General features: G+C 50.7%; 3 protein-coding genes across 8 annotated transcripts; all 3 read right to left on the bottom strand.

The window, feature by feature from the left end:
* Positions 1-5,524: 5,524 nt before the first annotated feature.
* On the bottom strand, positions 5,525-7,499 carry RPS11 (ribosomal protein S11). Its single transcript, XM_080909231.1, has 5 exons — positions 7,415-7,499; positions 6,590-6,721; positions 6,341-6,416; positions 6,008-6,137; positions 5,525-5,699 (listed from the first exon to the last, which is right to left on the bottom strand). The coding sequence occupies exons 1-5, from the start codon at positions 7,427-7,429 to the stop codon at positions 5,576-5,578; spliced, it is 477 nt and encodes a 158-aa protein (XP_080765357.1). The 5' UTR covers positions 7,430-7,499; the 3' UTR covers positions 5,525-5,575.
* Positions 7,500-9,127: 1,628 nt separating this feature from the next.
* RPL13A (ribosomal protein L13a) lies at positions 9,128-11,870 on the bottom strand. Its single transcript, XM_080909226.1, has 8 exons — positions 11,827-11,870; positions 10,714-10,786; positions 10,415-10,480; positions 10,207-10,308; positions 9,919-10,004; positions 9,692-9,751; positions 9,328-9,450; positions 9,128-9,240 (listed from the first exon to the last, which is right to left on the bottom strand). The coding sequence occupies exons 1-8, from the start codon at positions 11,839-11,841 to the stop codon at positions 9,154-9,156; spliced, it is 612 nt and encodes a 203-aa protein (XP_080765352.1). The 5' UTR covers positions 11,842-11,870; the 3' UTR covers positions 9,128-9,153.
* A 1,076-nt stretch (positions 11,871-12,946) lies between these two features.
* On the bottom strand, positions 12,947-19,563 carry FLT3LG (fms related receptor tyrosine kinase 3 ligand). Of its 6 annotated transcripts, none has more exons than XR_013974859.1 (10): positions 19,509-19,563; positions 19,223-19,289; positions 18,848-18,961; positions 18,384-18,437; positions 17,717-17,860; positions 17,232-17,376; positions 15,774-15,952; positions 15,626-15,670; positions 14,889-14,968; positions 12,947-13,118 (listed from the first exon to the last, which is right to left on the bottom strand). XR_013974859.1 is itself a non-coding variant. In XM_080909224.1 (9 exons), exons 2-8 carry the CDS (start codon positions 19,253-19,255, stop codon positions 15,671-15,673), a joined length of 693 nt encoding a protein of 230 aa, XP_080765350.1. In that variant the 5' UTR covers positions 19,256-19,289; positions 19,509-19,563; the 3' UTR covers positions 14,763-15,283; positions 15,626-15,670. The 6 variants fall into 6 exon arrangements, 3 of the variants coding, with proteins under 3 accessions (XP_080765350.1, XP_080765349.1, XP_080765348.1); XR_013974860.1 differs by lacking the exon at positions 12,947-13,118 and adding an exon at positions 15,210-15,283 and having other exon boundaries at positions 14,936-14,968; positions 15,626-15,694; XM_080909224.1 differs by lacking the exon at positions 12,947-13,118 and having other exon boundaries at positions 14,763-15,283; positions 15,626-15,694.
* Between the last annotated feature and the right edge of the window lie 3,741 nt (positions 19,564-23,304).

The raw sequence follows: 23,304 nt of genomic DNA, 5'->3' as shown, positions 1-23,304 counted from the left end.
GCCAGTCAAAAGTACATAGTGAACTCCTGTCTGGAGAAAGAGAGAGAGAGAGAGAGAGAGAGAGAGAGAGAGAGAGAGAGAGAGAGAAACAAAGAAAATAAAGAAAGAAAGAAAAGAAAAGAAGGAAGGAAAGAGAAAGCATTTAAACTTATGATGAAGGTTAGTAACAAGGGGACAACATTCCTTCTATGTGGCAATATCTCAAAGAGGAATCTAACATGGTGACAAGCTGTACTTAAGGCCAAGAACACATGACCCCTGAATTTATCTTGCTCCTTTCCCAGCTATGAGCCTGAGATTTTTCTGGGAATTTTACAAATGAGACTATAAACGTTGTGTTCTGTATAGACATTTCTTAAGTCCCCTGTGTCACCCCGGACCTGTGTCTTTATCACGTTTGGGGTTCATTTACTGAAAAGGGGTGGAGGAAACTCTTAAGAAGTGTTTACCCAGGGTGGATGAGACAGGTCACCAGGTAAAACTGCTTGCCATGCAAGTCTCAAGACCTGGGTTCAATCCCTGGAAGCCACGTGGTGGAAGGAACTGACCTCTGGAAGTTGTCTTCTGACCACAGACACAAACTAAATAAAGCTAACAAAAATGTTGGTGTAAGACACCTCGTGAGGATCATCTCTTGAGAAGCCCACAGCTGCTCTCAGATCTGTATGGTTTTCCTTAAGTGTCATTCTCAATAGGCACCCAAGGTTAAGTCCCACGATGCACAGACATATATATATATATATATATATATATATATATATATATATATATATATATATATATATATATATATTACACATATGGATTTTTGTATTTCGTGTCTTCTTTTTTTAGAGTTCTTTTTCTTTCTATTTCTTTATTAGATACTCTCAGTATTTACATCTGGAATGTTATCCCCTTCCCCCATCCTTTTTAGAGTTCTTGTTTGTGTGTGATGTGCATGAAACTTCCAGTTTTGAATGACTAGCAGGAGTGAAAGCAGGTTCTGGTGAGACGGCACAGTGGATCAGTTGTGCTCACCATCAAGCCTGAGTTCCCAAGCTTGATTCCCAGTCTCTAAATTGGAGGAAGAGAGACTCAGCTGACTCTCGAGAGTTATTCCCCCATCTCTTTGAGGAGCAAAGGAAGCCCTGAGTGTGTGAGGTCCAGGTGGAAGGACGTGGGGGAAGCCGGTCTCTGGTCCATGGTGTGTGCAGAAAGGACCAGTAGCTTTCTCCCCAATGTTTATGGCCAGAAGACATCCCCCCTAAAGAGATGGACCGGGCAGAGATAAGCTGAATCTACTTCCTTGTTCATCTGTGTGCAGTGACCCACACAGCCTGTTGAACTCTAGAAGAAACGACGCATTCCTAGGTGCTGCCTTTCCTCCAAAAGAGCCCTGTCCTCCCAATTCCAGGTTGTCTGTGTCCATGTGTTTTCTAATTTCTTGGATGTCCCAGTTAGGGATGTCCTCGGAGGTGGGCTGGACATGATACATGTCCACAAAGCAATAACTATAACACCTGTTTTCTTCTTGTTGTTCAAGACAGGGTTTCTCCGTGGATCCCTGGCTGCCCTGGAACTTGCTGTGTAGACCAAGCTGGCTTCAAACTCAGAGATCTGTCTGCCTCTGCCTCCTAATTGCTGGGGTCAAAGGTGAGTCCTATCACTCACTGCCTGGCTAAAATTTTGTAAAAAGCATCCCGGTTTTGAGCTTGAGTGTGTGTGGTTCAGTTGGTAGAATTTTTTTTTTTTAAGATTTATTTATTTATTAATTGAATGTATATGAGCACACTGTAGCTGTCTTCAGACACTAGAAGAGGGCATCAGATCTCATTACAGATGGTTGTGAGCCACCATGTGGTTGCTGGGATTTGAACTCAGGACCTCTGGGAGAGCAGTCAGTGCTCTAACCACTGAGCCATCTCTGCAGCCCAGTTGGTAGAATTCTTGCCTTGGGCTCCACCACACATAAATGGGCGTGGTGGAGACCACAAGCCATCACAGCACTCAAGACCTAGAGGCAGCAGAGTCAGAAGTTCAAGGTCATCCTCTGCTACTTAGAGGCTGCAAGGCCAGCCTGAGTTCAGTGAGACTCTGTTTTTATAAAAATAAAAAAGTGAGAGGCAGGAGCATTGCCCCAGTCCGAGGATAGCCTAAAGTACGTAAATGAGGCCCTATTTCAAAACAAAACTGAACAAAATAAAAAACCAAGGACAGCCAGGTGTGGCGGCACACGGTTTTAATCTCAGCATTCAGGAGGCTGAGGCAGATGGATCTCTGTGACTTCAGGGCCGTTTCTGTTCTATTTGCTGAGTTCCAAGTCAGAGAAGGCTATGCGGAGACCCCCGTCTCAGAACAAACACTGGGTGCTGCACCCGTTGTCAACAGGCTCTCCCACTACCCCAGCCCACCGGAAACCAGGGTATCACACCCGCCTTCAATCCCACCACTACGGAGGCGGTGGCAGGAGGGCTATGAATTTGAGGCTAGCCTGGGCTAAACTGTGAACTTTCTGGTAGTCTCGGCGACAGAGACAGCAACTGTCTCAAAACTAAACAAGACAAAACACAAAGAGCCCACAAAGGGGGAGCAGCAATGCTGCCTGGCTGTTCTGCCCTCCAAAGAGTTCCACACAGGCCAGACCTGCCCTGTCTGCAGTTGGTGGGCCAAAGCCTGCTGTCACTAAACCAGGACCCTATACACTGTGTGGTGGTGTTGCACTTTTGGTCCCAGCATTTGGGAGGTAGAAGCAGGAAGTTCTTTGTGAGTGTTAGGCCAGCCGGGTTCTACAAAGCAAGTTCCAAAACAGCCAGAGCTACACAAAGGAACCCTGACTACCAAACAAAACAAAACAAAACACCCAGGGCCCTGCTGAGAAGCCTTACCTGGAGTCAGGGTCTCCACTCTGGTCCTCTCTAGCAGACATGATTTACTACAGATTCTTCTAGGAGCATACTTAAATGACTTCACAGAGCTTGCTCTAAAAGACCCAAGATCCCATAACCATATAATGACCTCTGCAGCTACTCAAGGTCATTCTCCTTGGGCGATAGAGTGACCTACCTGCACAGCTGCTAGTAGGGACACCATGTACAGAGGAGGAGACTAGACTCGAGGGTGAGTCACTCATCAGAGGCTGGTGAATCTGGGGCTCAGTCTCAGAACACCTGGATCTTGGGGTGCCTCCTATTTCCCACTTCCAGGGACTGGGTGTGCAGACGTATACTCTTATGGCCGGTCTTACAACCAGCAGGCAGGAAGTAGGTTTGACACACTATATAGGAAAATCAAGGAGGAAGTGTGGGCTGGTGGGTTGGTTCAGTGGGTAGAGGTACTTATGGGGAAGTGTCATGGTCTCTGTTTGACTTGTAGAACCCGCATGATGAAGAGAACGGAATCCTTTCACCTCCGCATGGGGATATGTGGCAGGCACACACTCCTATACATAATATTTTCAGTTTTGGTCCCAAAATAATTATTTTAGTTTTGGAAGAGGTTCTCACTATGTGGACAGGGTGTGAGTCCTGTCTGCCTCTTGAGTTCTGGGATCAAAGATGTGTACCACTGCCGGGCATGACGGTACATACCTTGAAACTCAGTACTCAGTGGGCAGAGTTTGAGGCTAGCCTGGTCTAAAAAGCAAGTCCAGGACAGCCAGGGTTGTTACACAGAGAAACCCTGTCTAGTCAAACAAACAACCAAAACCAAACCAAACCAAACCTACCAAAGATGCTATCTCCACACCAGGCTTCGTTTGGAACAAAGTCCCTTGTGGCTGGACCTCAAGTCTCTACCTCCCAAGCGCTGGCTGGAATTACAATTGTCTTCGTTGGTGTCTATGGGGTGCTGCGGATGGAGGGGTCCCAGGACCTTGTACATGCTAGACAAGCCCTCTACCATGGAGCTACAACCTCACCTCCTCACCGTAGCATTCTAGGAAGGCACTGCACCTTTAAGCCACATCCCTGGTGCTTTAGGTTTAGTCTAAGACAGGGTCTGCGTTGCCCAGAATAGTCTCTGACTTCTGACAACCCTCCTGCTTAAAATTAGCTCAGCCTCCCTGGCAGCTGGACCACCACCAGTGTCTACATGTGATTGGAACTGGATATTAGTTGCCAGATGAAAGCAGGTGTCTTCGATGAAATGAAAGGCCCAAATGGGCTTTGGGAGACCTGAAATCTCAGCACCCAGGAGACAAGAGGTGGGGACAGCGGTGTCAGTCTGGGGCCAACTTGGTCAACACAGAGCTCCTGACTATCTAGGGACACACAGCAAGACCCTGTTGAAATAATCTGAAACCATGAAGCTAGGGAGGACACCTCCACCTGTAGAGGTGCCAGGTGTGGCTGGAGCTTAAGCCAGAGTGCCATGGAGAAACTGCTGGGCTATCAGGCAGGGGACTTGTGTTTTTCAGCTGTGTGAAGGCCCAAATCCGACAGCCTCCACTCTGCAGATGATAAGACTGCTTAAGGGCCATCAGGGGTCTTCTCTCAGGTGTCCCCTCACAGGCTCTGAAACATTGCAAAGGCGAAGCCAACCACCCCTGGGAGGAAACAAGGGAGCTGGGCTGTTGTTGTAAACACAGCCCCACCCGGAACGGAAGCACCTGCGGCTGGAGGGGGGCCACACCTCTGAACAATTGGCTTCAGATTCCTCAGGGTCCCTGTCCCCTGTAGCTCAGGGGCTAGTCCCTCCTCTGCTTGGTGTCTCCACTCCTGGGTGGCTGGCAGGCACCCAGCTAGGGCGGTGCCCCCCCTTTGACCAGCCCCTGCCCCTTCCTGCTCGCTTTGATGCAGGCCCACTTCCTTTGACAGGAACCCCTCCCACAGCAGCCTGGTAAAAGGCAGAAGGCCGTGGAGAAGCAGAGTCTTCCGCAGCAGCATCTCTTGCAGGCAGAGGACTCTTCTCAAGGCCCTGTCTCCCAACCCTTGTACCAGTGCTGTGCCTCAGACCCTGGTACAAGCCTGGGGGACAGGGACTTGGGGACCCCAGCAACCGCAACTCCAGCTTCTCCCTCCAGCAGAGGGACTTTGTCAAGTCAGGTCTGTCCCCTTCCCACATACAGGGGGATGCTCTGGGTCCTTTTCTGAGTGTCCCATCTCACATCCACATGGGCCAACCTGGGGTCTTCTTCCCATCCTCTACCTTCTAAGGGGTTCCTGTCCTTGTTCACCTTGTTCCTGGATATAAGCCCCATAGAAGGCAGCAGCTCCAGGGTTTCAAGAAGCAGACTATGGTACTTAGTGTCTTCACCTGCAAGGTGAGTGTGGGGCCCTGCTTGTTCTTCAGCCGTGGGAAGCCCAGAGGTCCCCTGGGGAACTGAAGAACTTTAAACTGAGGTCAGGGGCTCCACCCTCACTTCCTCCCAAGAGACAGGGCAGAACAGGGGCGGCTAACAGGTAACTGACCATGTCTACTTGGGTCATCAAAATTCAGAGGCTCAGAAATGGAGCCCTAAGGGAAGGAATGCAGCAGACACCTCAGGTCAAAGCCCTGGCAATGTTCACCTTGACCCAGGACACAAGAGACTCCAAGCCCAGTCTGTAAATTGGAAAATATCTTTATTTGTTCTAAGGCATTGGTCCGAGTCCCCTTAGAACTTCTGAAACTGCTTCTTGGTGCCTGCAGCCTTGGTGACCTTGAGCACATTGAATCGAACGGTCTTGCTCAGGGGCCTGCACTCTCCAACAGTGACAATGTCGCCAATCTGGACATCCCTGTGGGTTAGACAAAAATCTTTAGGAGGGGCCTCCCCAGCAATCCCTTCACCCACAGAGAGGCTGGGGTGCCCACCTCTGCTCCACTTAACCAGTGGCCATCTAAGTGGTTGCTAAGACACAAGCCATAGCTCCTATTCCCAGACATCCAGCTGCTGCCGCCTTTCTCCAGCGGTCTGCACACTCCTGACCCTGCCCTGCTGTCTAAAGACAGTACTTCCCTTTCCACTCCATACCGGGGCCCCCCCACCTAGCCAGCAACAGTCTTGTCTAGTCCTTATCCCAAACTATTGGAGAACCATGATCACCTGAAACAGGGGGACAGGTGCACAGACATGTTCTTGTGACGCTTCTCAAAGCGGTTGTATTTCCGGATGTAATGAAGATAGTCCCGGCGGATGACAATGGTCCTCTGCATCTTCATCTTCGTCACGACACCTGGGAGAGGGTGACAGGAAGGTGTTAGCAGGTAGTCATCAGGTGAGTGGGGTTCCAAAAGGCCTCATTTACAGCGTCAGCTTTGCCAGTTGGCTGTCTCAGCAGTGCCCTGGAGGACATCTGAAGACCATCGTGAGAACAGACATCATTTGCCAGCACCCCTGGATGCAGGAACAGAACCACCCTTTTAACTTCTCACTCACCTGACAGGATGCGCCCTCTGATGGAGACATTACCGGTGAAGGGGCATTTCTTGTCTATGTAGGTGCCCTCGATGGCCTGTAAAGATAAAGTGTGGTTTGAACTACCACTTCCTAATCAGAACCAAGCCGCAGAGACCTGAACTACAATTCCCAGGGGCCCTATGGGCAGCCACTCCGAAGAGGGCGGGGTGGCTGTGCTCCCACACGTGCAGGGCTGGATGAAGCTCATCTGTTGGGAGGATCCTGTACCTCCTTGGGCGTCTTGAAGCCAAGACCGATGTTTTTGTAGTACCGAGGAAGTTTTTCCTTGCCGGTTTCTCCTAGCAAGACACGCTTCTTGTTTTGAAAGATTGTAGGCTGCTTTTGGTAAGCACGCTCCGTCTGTAGGAATTGATAATTTGGTGAGGTTACAGGTAATAATCGAGGAGACCAAAGATCTATCTTCCTTCCAGCCTTTTACAGTATTCGCTCCACAACCACCCCGAGTCTATTTTAGCTTACACACTGCGTCCCATCTATCACCTCCACAGCCTGCAATACTGGTTCTCCAGAACACATACGTTCCCTCACTCAGGATTCACATCTTATTCACATCCACGTAGCTGAGCCTGGTAAGCCAGATCTGTCATCGAGGTGCTCCAAAGGTTGAGGCAGGATGGGACGTTTAAGACCTGACTAGGCCACTTGAGGCCAGACCTACGCCAACATTTAAAATTACAGCAAGCCTCGGGACTGCAGCTCTAAAGGAGAGCGCTTAACTAGTGCGCACGAGGCCCGGGGCCCAAGTCCCATCAAAGGAAAAACCTGCTTAAACCAGTCTCCCCGGTTTTGCCCTCAGGACTCCGGCCCCGCACGATGCCCTCTTCCCTCCGCAAACCATCATCCGTTAAGGCCTGAGTTTTAAGGGCTAACTCCCAAAGCGCTTGAGACCCCATTCCTGTGTTGAATCCGAACCCCCTATCAAATGAAGGCATACGCGGCCATCCTCACTTCAGCTAATTAGTACGATAACGAGGACGCCAAAAAATAAACTCCACACGGAAGAGACGGGAGAAAACAGCTAAACGTCCGAACCTGAATGTCCGCCATCTTCCCGGCAGCCTGAGAAAAGGAGAGGTAGGCACACTCTCGGCTTCCTTATTCACTTCGTGAGGTCTGGAGCGGAAGTGGCGTAGGATCAGCCCCTTGCGGAAGTAGGAGGTACTTCCGACAAGAACACGCGCTTCTGGGACTGTCCGTACGCAGCCATGATGGTGAAAGAGAATAAGGGGCGGGAAGAGAACCTATCATATCGCGAGATTTCAGAAACCCGTTATCGAGCGCTCGTTGTGGCTGGGAAAGCGCATCGTGAATTATCGCGAGAGTTGTAGGGTGGAGTCAAATTTTCCCTGCCGCTGGATTCTCATGGGAGTTAAGAACCGCGTGGTGTTCATGTTTTCCATGGAGAAACAGCGACGCAGAGCGGGTCGCAGCAAAGTGGGTAAACTGCTTTCCACCAGACCAGCTACCCTATGTGATTCGCAGTCAGAGTCGACGGAAGTTTCTAGCTTCCTTTTATTAAATGCTAATGGCCATTGTGCTGACTACCTCGGGTTGTGTAATTGATTATTTTTGTGGCAAGGTATCCAAGCTGCGCTTGAAATAACCTACTTCCAAAGCTCAAGTAGCTATAACCTAGTTTAATTAACAAGGCTGCATGTCGTCTATTTCTCTGGCTGTCACGAACCGGCTGGCAGAGATTAGTAATTTCAATCCCACACTGAAGGTTCATGTCTTAATTTACTTGTGGAGGATTGTGTGACCTTAACAAGAGACAACTCCAGGTAATGGACGGACCCTACCTATTAAGTTAAAGTTGGGCTAAGACTTAAAAGGTGGCAAAAGCTTACGTGCCAGTTTCAAGTATTCCAGGCTCTAGTTCTGAATACTGGAACAGCTACATGATTTCCCAACTAGAACTATTTTGTGACTGGTGCTGGAGGCCTTTAACCCCAGCACTCATGGGAAGGCCTTAGGATTTCCACTCCAAGTCAGCTAGGTGTAATAAATCCAGTCTCACGGAATAGGTCAATGAGACTTGAAAACTGGGCATGTCAAGTGCACCCCACCCAATACTAGTGTAGGCTAACCCTAACTCGTATCCAGCCTAGAACTGGCCTCATTTATCCTGCCACACCTCACCATCTCTGCAGCCCTTCACTCATGTGTCCTGGGCCCCTGGGAGACCAAGCACCAGTCAGTGGCAATTCCTTCTTCTGCAGCTAAGAATAAAGCCATCCAATCCAGGACAGGACCAAAGATCTGTACCTACACCTTTTGAGCAAGAAACCATATAACCACTGATTCAAAACAAAGGGGCAAAGCATGAGGCAGAGCATGTTGTATTTCTGGTGCCCTCTCACAGCCCCTGCTTCTGTATAGCAGACAGACCAAAAACCACATTTATTGAAGTCAAATAATTTATTAGCACATAGAACCCTCCAGAAAAAAACACTGCTTTGTGTTCTGTTGGGAGGCAGCAAAGGCAGCGCCTGTGCTTGGTCAGCATCTTCAGTGTGTGGCACTCCTTTTCAGAGCTGTGGAATATGGTATTAGGAAGGTGGGCGGGGCAGCCCTGCACTCATTTTCAACCCTGAAGCTCGCTCCATGGCTATCACCTCAAACTCCAGCAGGTGGTGAGCTCCTAGCTGTCTAAATGTACCCTCTACCCCACTGGAGCAGTGACTAAGGAACCTTTAGCCCCCACTTCCCTGGTCGGCGGTGGAGGAAGGGCAGGCCAGGCAGGCATGAGGCACAAACAGTCTTTATTGGGTTCACACCAGTAGTCCATTGGTCTTGAGGACCTCTGTGAACTTGCAGATTTTCTTCTCCACATTCTTTTCTGCCTGTTTCCGTAGCCTCTGTGGTTTGAAAAGGAAACTGTCAAGAGTGGTTGCTTCTCACCCAGGCCCACCCTAACCCTGGAGGAGTGCAGGCTCTGTCCTCACCAAGAGCTGCTTCTTCTTCCGATAGTGGATCTTGGCCTTTTCCTTCCGTTTCTCCTCTAGAGTGGCAGTCACGGCCTGGTACTTCCACCCGACCTCATGAGCCAGACGACCCAGGTAAGCAAACTGCAGGGGCACAAGGCTGTAAGGACATGGAATGTGCCCCCGCAGCACAAAGGTGAGGTGGAGGGCCTAGGGACCCTATTTCAAGGACTCATCCCAATATGGGAGCCCTCCTGGCATCAGTGTAGCCTTTGGCATTATCGACACTGCCTATGTCTGTGGCATCCGAAGACCATCGTGAGAATAAAAACATCATCTGCCAGTATTGAGGTCCCACAGGTCTACTCTGCAACCTAGAGCTTACCTTTCTGGTGGGCTTCAGCCGTACAACCTTGAGGGCAGCAGGGACCACCATGCGCTTTTTCTGTTAGAGAAAGGCAGGGTTCAGAGACCGATGGGAAGCACCGGGCAAGAAGGCTGTTGGGGCAGGCGTCTCAGCTAGTGCTGTTTTCATGAGGCTCAAACAATGTAGGTAATAAACATCACAGACGCTGGACGCAGAGGCTGTGAGGCTAGGCGTGCAAGGCTCACCTTGTCATAGGGTGGAGGGATCCCATCCAACACCTTAAGGCGTTCCAGGGCAGCCTGGCCTCTCTTGGTCTTGTGGGGCAGCATGCCTGTGGGCGTAACAGCAGGCCTCGATTAGAGGTGCTGAGAACCCCGTCTGACCCCAGGAGCAGGGAGATAGGCCAGCCTCAGATGGTAGTGCATGCAGAGTCATCTCATAGTTGGGCAACTCGAACATGAGTGGGAGAAATCCTCATCATAAGCTGCCAGATTCTACCCTGTTCTATTCATTACCCTTCGGGGCCCGTTTACCTCGCACAGTGCGCCAAAAAATGCGGCTCGGAGCTCGGAAGTGATAGGGGCCTCGAGAGGGGTTGGTGTTCATCCGCTTTCGGAGGAAGGCTAGGTATTTCACTGTCGGGAGAAAAAAGCATGTGAGGCCGTTTGGTCCCAAAAGCAAATAAGGACCTGGGCATCCAAGTTAGCCCTCCCCCACTTAAGACCAACACCCAAAACTCACACTTGTTTCTGTAGAAATTTCCAGATATGTTGATACCTTCACATCGTACAACCACCACCTTCCGGCCTAGGGAGAGGGTGGGGATGGAGTCAGGAAAGTCATGTCACACCCAGCAATGCCCTCATAAAGGCATATGTGCTCTAAAAGCATTTCTAAGCCATCAATCCCAAGGAAGTAGGGGCTGGCAAGTCTCAGAGCGGTGCATGGGTTGATCTCACAGTCGTGAGACTCAAACGAAAGATGGTGATTGTTGCTCATCACAGACTCCCAGGCAAACAGAGATGTTGAATGAAACTTACCCAGCAGTACCTGCTTGGCCACAATGGCCGCCAGGCGGCCCAGAAGATGGCCTCGGCCATCCAGTATTAGAACCTATGGAAACAACAAAAAGGCTTAGGAAACAGTCTGGCTCTCCCTACTTCAAGTTACTAACCCTTTCAGTGCCTTTCCACACCAGGATGCCAGTTACCCAGCTGAACTTAGAGCCCCAAAGAGGCATTTCATAAAAACAAAACCTAAACCTGCCTCATGTGTGTGTACGTGAATTTTAAATGGAACTTCCTGTTACCCTACCGGGCCTCAAATTCCGGGATAGCTGGGATCCTCTAGCACATTAGGACTCTAGTCACTCGTAGTTCACAGCCAGATCCTCAGCTTGCTCATGGTGATCAGAACCCTTCTTATAACCAGGGCAAACAAACCTCATTCTGCTAACAATACCTACAGAGGCTGTCCTGTGATTCTGATCGGATCAGGCATGGAATCCCAGCCCAAACTACACGAGAAACCCATTCCACTACCCCGTTTACAGTGACTCTCTGGAACTTTAAGCCAAAGCACCATCATCCACTTCCCTAGCAAAAACCTGCCTCCAGCCTATCTAAAACAGGAGGCAAGGGGCCGCTCAATTCCTGACCAACCTCGAACTCACAAACTTTCTGCCCCACAGTCTGTTGAACAATCACTTAATTCTGGGAAACATTTCACACCCTCAGTAAGACTACAAGTCAAAACATCAGATGTTACAGAAATCCGGTGACCTAAAGCCAGGCAAAACAGGAGCCTTTATTCCATTAGTTTTATACTATCTAACCTACAAACGTACACCACCAGGCAGGGGCGATTCCAAGCTCCCCGCACCCCAATGCCTGAGATGAAACCAACCAGTACAAGTTCTCTCGGTGTTGGGAACCCCAGCCCCGCTCCCGTCTTCCCCAGGAAAACCGCTACGGTTTCATCGCCTCATACCTACAAAGCGCCGCGGCTCCTAATGCCCACGTTACACAATCCCCTCGCGCCAAAACGTTTGCTTAAGTCCCATCGCACATGTAGAGTGGAGCAGTGGGTCCCCATTCCGCTCCCGCATGGAACCCACCCGACCCCACACCGCCCGGCGCGCGCAGAGTCCGAACCTGCCCCTCCGCCATCTTCGGCAGCCGCCTGGGAAAGGAGGAGGTCTAGGCGCAGGGTTTCTTATCCCTTGCTTCAGGGGCGGAGGAAGTGACGCAGAGGGCTCGAACAGAAGACTTTCTGTCTCCTCATTGGTCAAGACGGTGTGTGCGTATCTATTGGGAGGCGGGTTATTTAATATTGTCCAATCAGAATATTGCAGGAGTTGGCTCTTGGCGCCATGACTGTGCGGGGCGAGGGGTCACGTGGGTCTCGAGGCGGCTTTAGCCGTACAAGGCCGTCCAGCCGCAGCGGCCATATCTTGGAGGGATTGTTCAGGTGTCCGTGATGTGGAGCGCCATTACTCCTATTGAGTAATGGCGGTTGCAGAACACGTGGTGGCCATAAGGGGGCGAGCATACTCGTCTTGGCCGGCCTTCCTGAGCTGCGTGTGTAGAGGGCCCTCCCCTAAACCTCAAGGTGTGCAGACCATTGATGGCCCTTCCTGTGCCTAGAAGTTTCCGTCTGCCCAGCAAATGGAAGTAGTCTTCCTAGATGGAAGAGTATGGGGAAAAGAAGGACTTTCAGGTTCCCGGGACGCAGCCAAAGGCCTTTGTTTTCAGCTGTGAATGTTCTCTGAGCTGCCCGCCCGGCTGTGCACCCAAAACCACCCACCACCAAAGGAAAACAACAAAAAGTAGATTGTTCAGTGCCAGGGACTCATTTCGTCCTGAAAGCTTCCCTAAACATCCCAGCCTGAGTCGATTCCTCCTGGAGGTTCCAACACTGTTTTTGCTTATTCGTTACACTTTGGGGCCATGATTTTTTGGGGAATTGGGCTGCTTCGGCTTCACGGCAGAGTTCTATGGAGCATTTCCCTGTGCTGACCCTGGGCCATTGAAGGCCTCAGAAAACAAATAGAACCTTTTGTCGCTGGTTTGGGTTTTGATATAAGATTTCTGCAGGCCAGGCTGACCTTGATCCTGCCTCAGCTTCTGGAGAGTCTTATTGCATCACCAAACACTGAAAAACCAAGATTCTGAAACCGAAAAGGTCCACCCGTTCCCTATCCCATCCACAGACAGGCCCGGAGGAGCTGGTAAAAAAAAACAAAACATTTATATACACGTTTGTAGGGGCAAGGACTTCGTACGGAGTGTAGTGAATGGGACTTCTGTTGAGCTCTGATGTTGTCTCCATCCTGGGGAAAGAGCTTGGCAGTGAGGTCCAAGAGAAGGCCAGCCTCCACCCAGCTGCCCCTGTGCCCAGGCTGAGCAATGTCTGTCAGGTGACTCCTGCTTGGCCTCAGTATCCTCTGTAAAAGGGAATCGATGGTCTGAGGACTGGAGCTCTCCGCCAGCACTCTACCACTGAGCTACGCCCCCAACCCCTTTCTAGTGAAAGACAAGCAAATCCTCTAAGACTGAACCACACCCTCCCACCCCTTCTCAACACTTCCCACCCCCCTCATCCCGCTCAGATTAGCCTCAGGCTTCTCTAACAGTAGATAACCCAGAATTCCCGATCTTTCTGCCTCTTCTCCAGAGTGTGCAAGGGAGTACAGATTTGCATCACTAAATCTGCTGTCTTTTTTTTATTTTTTTTTTTTAAAGAAGGAGATTTTAGGGCTAGAGAGATGGCTCAGTAGTTAAGAGCACTGACTGCTCTTCCTGAGTTCAAATCCCACAACCACATGGTGGCTCACAACCATCTGTAATGGGATCTGATGCCCTCTTCTGGTGTGTCTGAAGACAGCAGCAGTGTACTCATATATAATAAGTAAACAAATATATTTTTTAATGGAGTTTTTACAGCCAGGCCTGGTGGCTCACTTATCTTGGATAGAGGAGGCAGAAGCTTGCAGATCTCTGAATTCCAAGCCAGCCAGGTCTACAGAGTGAGTTCCGGGTCAGATAGAACTACGTGAGACCCCCGTTTCAAAACAAACTGTAGCTATCAAGCCGGGGTTATGGGTAAAAGGCCTCTGCTGCCAAGTTTGACCACTTGACTTCCGTTCCTGGGACCAACATGGTAAAAGCAGAGAACCAGCCACAAGTTGTCCTCTGACTTATATCAAGGTACCTGCGCCCACGTGTCATGGTTTTTGTTTTGTTTTGTTTCCGTTTATTTGGTGGGGGAAGTCTGTTGTCATTTCTTTAAGAAGAATTACTGTCGGGCTGGAGAGATGGCTCATTGGTTAAGAGCACAGATTGTTCTTTCAGAGGTCCTGAGTTCAAATCCCAGCAACCACATGCTGGCTCACAACCATCTGTAATGGGATCTGATGCCCTCTTCTGGTGTGTCTGAAGACAGCTACAGTGCACTCATACATAATAAATAAATAAATCTTTAGAAAAAAAAAAAGAAAAGAAAAGAAAAGAAGAATTACTGTCAGGTAATAGTAGTACACACCTGTGACTCCAGCACCCCAGAGGCAGATACAGGAGGATTGCCCCACATTCCAGGCCATCCAACCTACATAGACCCTGTCTCAAAAACTAGCAAATAAATAAAAAGAGTTAGGTTTACGCACATCTACCACTATGGCTGTGTGCTTCAGAAGCAAGCCCAGAACTGGGAAACCACAGAATTTAAAAACTTGAATTTAAAAATTGCAAACAATCTAATTGTTTTAATTAAGCAGACAGGGAATCCATTTTGGCGGCGTGACTATTAAGTGCAGATGATGTGTTTCTAGTGACTATGTGGCAGCTGCACATGGGAGACAGAGTCTTACATGTGCAGAGACCCTCCCACTAAGCTCCAGTTCCAGCCTTTGTTTTCCATTGTTATTCTGAGACAGATTTCGTGAAGTAGCCCAGGCTGGCCTTGAACTCACTCAGTAGCCCAGGTTGGCCTTGAAGTTTTGATCCCTCTGCCTCAGCCTCCAGAATACTGAGATTCCAGGCACGCAGCACCATACCCAGCAGTTGTTTTTATTTTAAGTGGTGGAGGTGACAGAAGCAGCCACACAGGGCTACAATGCGCCCCCCTTCTTCCTTTCTGTTTTTCTTAAAGTCAGTTTCCTGCAGTCTCCGCATCTCCTGTCCAGAAGCCCTGGGACTACACTTGTCCATTGCCATACCCAGACAGTGCGTCCTCTGGGCTGGGGATGTAGCTCAGCACAGCATTTGCCTAGCTCGCTCCTTGTCTGGGTTCCCAACTCTAGCACCAGCACCGAGAAAGAAAACAGAAAAGAACAGCCTTGTTGTGGATAGCATGCCTGTGTGCCCAGCTGTCTGGGAGTTTGGGGCAGGAAGGGTCATCAAAGTGTTCAAAGTCAGTTTGGGCAAGACAGTGAGAGCTCATCTGAAAAAAATGTGTCACTAAACTGAGTGTTTTTGTTTGTTTATTTGAGACAGGAGACAAGAGTTCACTGTGTATCTCATAGTGGCCTTGAACTCACCTTGTAGCCGAGGGTGGCCAGACAATTCAGCAGTCCTGCTCTGGGCTCCCAAGGGCCGGGGTTACAGGTGTAACCTCCAGGTGAGAGGTATTACAAGTATAAAACACATTACATTCTAAAACACGGGTGCTGGCAGCGGACCCACCTTCTGCCTCCTCGCTCCGTCTCTCCACAGACTCCCTCACAAGCCTTCCCAGATCTCCACGGCCTTGTGATTGTGGGAGCTGCAGGAACCCCCTGAGCTTTGTCACTCTGGAAGCCTAGCAAAGACTGTCCTGCCCCTGGCACACCCACCACTCCCCTGAATCCTGGCCCCTCCTGTGAGAAATAGTAAGACAGCCCCTGCCCCGGGTCTTGGACTGATTCTCACCCCCAAGCCTGGCCATTTCAGGCTCCAGTGTAAGGGAAAGACTCACCGAGATAAGACCCTGGCCCAGCCAGCGATGAACAAGTCTCACAGCCTAAGGATGGAAGGGGAGGGGCACCTGAGGCCCCCACAAGGTCACCTGCCACCCTCATCCCTTGCCACCCACTCCATCCAGCTGCCCTGGACTCTAGGCTCACCCCAGGGCGGAGCTCCACCCTCCGTCTTGCCCTTTGCCAGCGAAGGCCCCAGGCCGCTGCCAGCAGCACCAGTATGAGGGGCAGCAGCAGCAAGAGCAACAGCTGCCTGGACTGAGGCTGTGGAAGCTCGGTGGCTTCTAGGGCTACAGGACTCCTTGGGGGCAGCAGGGTGGAGGAGTCTGGGGAGAGAGAAGAACCAGGTAAGTGAGGGGCTCATCAGAGCAAACATGAAAGTGATGATTCCTGAGGGACCTACACTGACAGGAATGTGTAGTGAAACACTGTTTCAAAAATAAGCCAGCACTGGGGATAAGTATGAGCACTGCTGGGCACTGTGGTCCACACCTTTAATCCCTGAACTCAGAAGGCAGAAGCAGGGGATCTCAGCCTGGTCGGCAGAGCAAGTCAGACGCAGCCAGGACTATATAGACAGACCCTGGCTCAAAAGAACATCTATAATCATTTAAAAAAAAAAAGAAGAAGAAGAAGAAGAAGGAAAAAGGTATTGAACAGGGCTGCTAGTATTGTTACCCAGAATCCTGTGCTCACTCAGTGGACAGGGCTGCCCCAGACCAACAGACTGGAAATTCTGTTTCTTTCTCAAAGATTTGTTAACTGAGGTCATAAAAAGGAATGTCCTGTCCTTTCCCAAGCATTTGTAACATTCATTATTGCTAAGTGGCATTTTCTTCAGAAGTGTAGCCATTGGTAAGGTGCCCTGTAAAGAACTTCTCAAGCAGGCTGCAGTGCACATAAAATAAATGATTCTTTTAAAAAGAACTTCTCAAGCCTGGTTTCTACAGGCAACCTACCTGATGGGTTTAAAATGTGAAAGAAAAGAAAGAAAAGGGACCACTGGGAAAGAGGAAGGGGCCCAGTGACAGGTAGGCAGACAAGAGAAAGTAATGGTGGGTGTGGTGATGAAAATATGAAATGTCATGAGACATTGCTATACATAAATATAGGATGATAAAAGGAAAGGAAGCCAGATGTGCTGGCTTCATACCTGTAATCCCAGCACTCAGGACACTGAGGCAGAGGATTGCTTTGAGTTCAAGGTCAGTCTAGCCTGCATAATGAGACCCTATCTCAAAAGAAAAGAAAAAGGGTTGAAGTGTTGAAGTGGTGGCTCAGCAGTCAAGAACACGGGCTGCTCTTGCATTGGACCTGGGTCCCAGCCCCCACACAGTGGTTCACATGTAGCTGTAAACCCAGTTCCAGGGAATCTGATGCCCTCTTCTGGTCTCTTCAGGCACCAGACACACATTACAGGCATGTAGATAAAACACGCACAAAAATAAACACATCTTAAGAAGAAGAAGGAGAGAAATAAGAGAGAAAGAACTTGTCTCAAGTGCCAGCAAGTGGAAGCACACACGGCTGGGACATACAGTAAGCAGGGCTGTGAGCCTGGTGGCACCGGGGGTGGGGGGTGCTGGGCTCTGGAGTTACTGTTACCCGGCTGGCACTGCACCTCCAGGCACCGAGAGAAATTCTGGCAGGCCTTCCCGATACAGGGCTTCAGAGCAAGCAGTTGTGCGCAGGTGTCCTGCAGGAGGTGGGAGATGTTGGTCTGGACGAATCGAAGACATTCTGGTAGGGGCTTGGAGGGGGGAGGGACAAGTCATCACAATGTCACACCAGTGTCTCCACAAACCCAGGGCCCTGACCAGCAGAGGTCACAGAGCCAATGGGCCGAGGTCTCAAAGACTCCAGGGTTCTGAAATTGTTAGGGGAGAGAGAACACCTTAGTAACAACTTTCTTCAGCTACTAAAGCAAAGACCCAGTAACAGGACCCACCACCCCCGTGACCTCAGGGGAGCTTCCAGCTCTACCTCTGTGGTATGCTGTGGGAAAATGAACTCCCCTTAAAAGTCCTAGCAGAGCTACTCTTCAGTGCCTGGGAAGGGACTTGGCTCTCCTCATTCGTTCTAATGCTAACCTGGAAGGCGCACGAGGTAACAAAGTATATCTCTGTATTGACTTGCTCCAGGAGCGTCTGCATTTTAGACCCCGCCACAGTCTTCAGTTGCTCTATCCAGCGTCGGGCCAGAAAGAGGCTCCACAAAGCCTTGCAGTGTTTCTCCTGAAGATCAAGAGCCCAGGCCAGATCTCAGGGAGAAGGGGCGGGGCCAGATGACTAACGGGGTGAGCCGGGTCCAGATGGCTTAGTGATGGGGCTAGGTGGCTGGAGAGGGCAGGCGTGGCCTAAGTTGGGAGGGGCCAGGGGACTAAAAGAGGTGGGGCCTGTCACTTGCGTGTTGGAAGCCCGTCAGGATCAAATGCCTAAGATGAGACCCTGCCAGATACCAAGAGAGCGAAGAGGCAGGACTACAAGACCATGGACGGAGGGGCGGGGCCAGATGCCTGAGAGGAAGGGACCCACTACACCCAAGGGAGAAAGGAACAGAGAAGCCAATCTTGACCGCTTGTTGGGAAATGAGATAGGCTGCCTGGGGCCGGGGCCGGGGTGGGGATGGGTGAGGAGAAGGTCTAGACTTCCAGGTCTGAGGGAGCAGGAGGTGGCCCACTAGCCTTGTCCCTGAAGGGTGGCGCATCTTGAGTCTGGTTCCCACTTCCATCCCAGGGCCCTCCCGACTGTGACTCACGTCCTGAAGATTGATGGCCACAGTGACTGGGTAATCTTTAAGCAGGTAGTCAGTCTATGGGAGAAAATAAAGCGAGTTCTGACTGAAGGCAAGAGCAAACTACAGAGTCGGAGAAGTTGGAAACAGACCCTAAGACAAGGGCACAGGGAAGGGACTCACATGAAGAAGAGAATCAGAGAGAGTTAGAGAGAGAGAAAAGACACCAAGCGGTAATAGCAGAGAGACCCACAGAGAAGACAAGAGCAAGAAACATGGACCCAGAGTGGAAGACAGACATTGACAGACCTAGAGAGAGACTGTGACAGACAATAGAACAGGGACTCAGAAAGAAAGACAGAGACAAAAATAATAAGAGACCCGTGGGGGGAGCGGAGATCCAAAGAAAGAGAGAGAGGGACAGAGACCCTACAAAGACAGAGACCGTGTGAGAGACAGTAGCCTGGTCTGGAAAGGAGCCAGCTCACCAACTCGCTAATCCTCCTGTCGAAGTTGGAGGAGATGGGGCTGCGGCTGAAGTAACAGTCGGGGGTCCCCCGCAGGCAAGGGCTCAGCAGCAGCAGCAGCAGCACCAGAGAGGACTAGAGGGGGATCGTGTCAGCAACTGCCTTCCATGCAGGTGCTCCCCGTGTCCTGCTTCCTTCATTAACTGGGTGTCATCTTCCCTGACTGCCTGTCCTGCACCTTGGCTGGTGTGATAAAGCTGTGTCCGTCTTTCCCCATCTCATCCTACACTGTCCCCTTTTTTCTTCCCACCCTGTGCCGCGTCTATCTCCCCAAGCCTCCATCCCCTGCCCATTTCCCTTCCCCACCCAGTTCCATCACCCCTCAGGTATACGCACATTTGGGCTCCAGGCTGGTGCCAGCACTGTCATCTCGGCCGAGGACCCCTCATGCCTGTGGCAGGGTCTTGGAAGTGACAGAAGGGCAGGCTTCAGACTCATACCCTGCAGCCCCTTCCCCACCCGTCCCAGTACCCTGCCGCCCCGCCCTGCCGCCCTTGATGTGGGTGCGTTTCCGCCTCCTGCTCCCCCAGGCTTCCTGCATGAGTCCCAGTGACAGTGAGAAATCATCTCCCCTTCTAAGAACCCCAACCGACGTCCCCAGAATCCTCCCCAGGTCTCGCACCCTGCTCCCTCTGCCCGGGAGTGGGGACCTTGGGACCTCCCCTCGGGGACCTGGAAAGCCATTCACCCCACGCACCAGGCTTGCCCCAGCTGGGTGTGGAAAGACCGAGCTGGATGACAGCCAAAGACCGAAAGTGAAAGGAAGTTTTGGGGTAGACCGTGCCAGGGGTGAGATCGTGCCCGGGCGGGACGCGCCACCTAGTGGTAGCAAGTGGCACGGCCGCAGACCTCAGCTTGGGCCCTGAACGGACAGCGAAGGGAAGGGACGCGACGCCACTAGGCTTTCCAGCTTCGAAGTGTATGCAGAAATTACCTCAGCAGCCATTGTACAGGACGTGCCTCTACCATAAGGAATGTCATAGTGGCCTCCTTTCTGATTGCCCTCCTTCCTAGTCCCCATCTGCTCCCTGGGGCACAGAACTTGTGACCCTCCAGCCTCCAGGATCCTGATTCATTCGGGATTAAAGTCCAGCCTTTCAGAAGGGTCTGGTAACGCAGACCTGTCACCCCAGTTACCCAGTAGCCCGAGGCAGGAAGAATGAGGGTCGGAGACTGGCCTTGTTTCAACAATTCGTAAAATAGTAAATTTTGAGACCCTGTCTCAAAAAGTCAAACGACCAGGTGCACAGCTCAGTTGGAGAGAATTCACCAGCGAGTCAGAGGGCGAGAACTGGCATACTTGATGCCCCGGACTCAATCCATAGTCCCGCCTCACCCCTCCACGGAGCTGCAGTATTTGACTGCGCTGTCCTAACCCTCCCCCGCTAACCTCGTGCTAAGCTTCTTTCCAACACAGGCCATCCGTGGTGGTCCGAGGCAGGCATTCTCTTGCCCGAGGGCCTTTGCTCTAGCTGTTTCCTCAGAATGGGTTAGCTTCCCTCCAGATGCTTTCTTTCCCCATCTCATCCAAGCCCTCGCTTAAACACACAGGCAGAAGCTTCATGATACCCTTTCCCAAATTGCACCCCTTGTAAGCACCAGACTCACCCTGCTTTGTCCTTATCGGCACTTAACACACCCCGTGGGCTCCTTATCTTCCCCATTGTCTGGGCTTCTTCAGTGTCTGTTTCTACCCTGCAAAGGGCTCCCATCCAGACACACAGGAGTCTGCTCAGTAAATGGACTGGCAGGTCCCAAGCTCTTCCCAGGATGTGTCTCGGTTTGGGTTTTGGTTCCTAGGAGATAAATCTGTGGGATTTTCCAAGTGTGGGGAGTGCCACCGTTCCTAAAGCAGGTGAACCTGAGCTAGATCTGGTTGTGCTTGAAAGACCTCTAATAAAGAAAGAATATGGTCCATTAGAGGCAGGTGGACCAGAACTTCAAGGTGGTGGTGCTACTTTGTTTCTTAAAGATTTATTTTATGTAAATGAGTACACTGTAGCTGTCTTCAGACACAGAAGGGGGCACCAGATCCCATTACAGACAGTTGTGAGCCACCATGTGGTTACTGGGATTTGAACTCAGGACCTTTGGAAGAGCAGCCAGTGCTCTTAACCGCTGAGCCATCTCTCCAGCCCCAGTGGTTCTACTTTTAGTCCCAATTTGTAGGAGAGGCAGAGGCAGATGGGTCTTCTCTGCGAGTCATAGGTTGCTTGTTCTTGGATTTAGGGTCACCTTAGATAAAGTATGGAGATGTCTTCTCAAGATCCGGGGGCTGCAGAAACCACAGTGGCTAGCATACACAAACCCTGAGTTCCATCTCCAGCACGGCCGAAACCAGGCTAAGCAGACCATACCTGTAATCCAAGCAAAATCATCCCTCCCTTGGAGACTGAAGCCCGCCTGGATCACATTAGACTTGGTCTTCTAAAGCAATCAGCCCTCGGCTCCCACTCGCCCACCTACGCAGCTCTGCCCTGCGCGCCCACTGCTGCTGCAGACTGCGGCTGCGCAGGCCTCCGGCTAGCTCACTGAGCTGCTTTTAACTGAGCTGCTTCTTACGGTCGCATCCAGGCTACAGGTGCCACACTAGTGCTGGCGTTGTCACCGTGAGAACCAGCACTTTGTCCTCTATAAGCTGAAGGTTCTTCTACCCGAAACTGAGAGCTGAGTTAGTAAACTGGACAAAAGTGCAAGGGATCTTCTTTGTGTAGTTCTGGGGTTTGAACGCACCACTCGCCACAGCGAGGCTGATACCGTACTATTGAGCGGCGTTCTAGGCAGGGCTCTGCTGCCTGTGTAATTGTGTTTCTTCCTTGGTCCGTCTAAACCTTTCCTGCAGAACCCTAGGTCTGCTCTGGAAACTCTGGCGCGAGTGTTTGTTTTGCTTTGGCCAATGATTTGAGGATTGAAGTGGAAGATGACTGCGGGTGAAGCCCAGCGGGCTTGGGGAGGATGTGAGGAAAATGGGTCTGTGCTGTGTTGACGGGACCCTAATATTTTCACATGTGGAAGCTTAGCCCCCCCCATGTTTGTTCACGGCTGCATACATCAGGCTGGGGCGGGAGATTCACAGTAAGTTCTAGAACAGATTGGGATGTGGAGTTTCATTTCAGCCAGGCTCAGTCAGACTATCCCTCTTTTTGAGAGTCTAAGTACCCTTATGGAGCCCTAGCCCGGAACAAGACAGATGAGCAAGGCTGCCCTCAAACTTAAGGAGGCTCACCTGCCCTGCATCCGGGATTAAAGGGACATGCTACCACACGCAGCAAGCCCCTGTCTCAGAACCTTGAAAAAAGATGACTGAGACGAAAACTTGGCACTATTGTACACTGACTCAGTTCCTACCACCCAGAGCAGGTGTAGCTCCAGGTCATCCCACACCCTCTTCTGGCCTTGTGTGCTCACACCCATTCGTAACGTTAAAATAGAACACAGGACTAGAGAGATGGCTCAGTGGTTAAGAGCATTGCCTAATCTGCCAAAGGGCTCGGGTTCAACTCCTAGCAGTGTAACTCCAGAGAATCTGACACCCTCATACATAAATAAAAATAGATCACTAAAAAAAAAAAAAAGAAAAAAAAAAAAAAGAAAAAGAAAAAAAGAAAAACAAGGAAGAAAACATACTCTGAGGGCTAGTGCCCTCCCCCACAACCCTGAGACAAGGTTTCTCTGTGTAACCCTGGCTATCCTGTAACTTGATCTGTAGACCAGGCTGGCCTTACCTCAGAGATCCTGCCACCACTGCCCTGTCTGTGTTGACAAGTTTTATGTCTATTTGACACATGTTACAGTCACAGGCTATAGGGAAACTCTATTGTCAAATGGCTCCATGAGATGGGATACTGGCAAGTCTGTAAGCATTTTCTTAGTGACATCCATGGTGAATGGTGTGACCCCTGGGCTGGTGATCGTGGGTGCTGTAAGAAAGCAGGCTGAGAGTGGCTGGAGAGATGGTTCAGTGGTTAGAGCACTGACTGCTCTTCCAGAGGTCCTGAGTTCAATTCCCAGCGACCACATGGTGACTCACAACCATCTGTAATGGGATCCGATGCCCTCTTGTGTGTATGAAGACAGCGACAGTGTATATACTATTATATAGTAAAGTAAAAAAGAAAAGAAAGCAGGCTGAGAAAATGACAGTAAGCAGCATTCCTCATGGCCCCTGCTTCCAGGTTCCTGCCAGGTAAGCTAACACACACACACACACACACACACACACCAGCATATAATCAGGGTCTCTGGGGAGAGGCTTTGTTGTCTCTAAAGAGCTGTCAAATTGCCATGCCAAGGCCTCACAAATGCCAACCAGATGGGGCCCCTCCCAGCTGCCACAGCTGTGTGTGCTGCAGCCTCTACTCTTGGCGAGGGACAGTCTGTGATAATCAGTTACAGCTCGGAAGATGGACAAAGTCCAG

This window comes from Micromys minutus (genome assembly GCF_963924665.1).
Source record: "Micromys minutus genome assembly, chromosome: 32".
Taxonomy (NCBI): Eukaryota; Metazoa; Chordata; class Mammalia; order Rodentia; family Muridae; genus Micromys; species Micromys minutus.
Note: the sequence above shows the minus strand (reverse complement) of the source record. Positions and strands in the feature narration are given on the sequence as shown.

Bases quoted from the DNA above. Each gene is read 5' to 3' on its own strand.
- FLT3LG (XM_080909222.1), bottom strand. From the start codon at position 19,255: ATGACAGTGCTGGCACCAGCCTGGAGCCCAAAT. The intron at 17,377-17,716 runs GTTAGCATTAGA...CCCCCCTCCAAG, and splicing joins TTACCTCGTGCGCCTTCCAG to CCCCTACCAGAATGTCTTCG. The intron at 15,671-15,773 runs GTGAGCCTAGAG...TTCCATCCTTAG, and splicing joins GGGTGGAGCTCCGCCCTGGG to GCTGTGAGACTTGTTCATCG.
- RPS11 (XM_080909231.1), bottom strand. The intron at 6,138-6,340 runs GTGAGTGAGAAG...ACCCTCTCCCAG, and splicing joins CAGAGGGCGCATCCTGTCAG to GTGTCGTGACGAAGATGAAG. The intron at 5,700-6,007 runs GTGATCATGGTT...TCTAACCCACAG, and splicing joins CACCTGTCCCCCTGTTTCAG to GGATGTCCAGATTGGCGACA.
- RPL13A (XM_080909226.1), bottom strand. The intron at 9,752-9,918 runs GTGAGCCTTGCA...TTTCTCTAACAG, and splicing joins TCCCTCCACCCTATGACAAG to AAAAAGCGCATGGTGGTCCC. The intron at 9,451-9,691 runs GTAAGCTCTAGG...GTGCCCCTGCAG, and splicing joins GGCTGAAGCCCACCAGAAAG to TTTGCTTACCTGGGTCGTCT.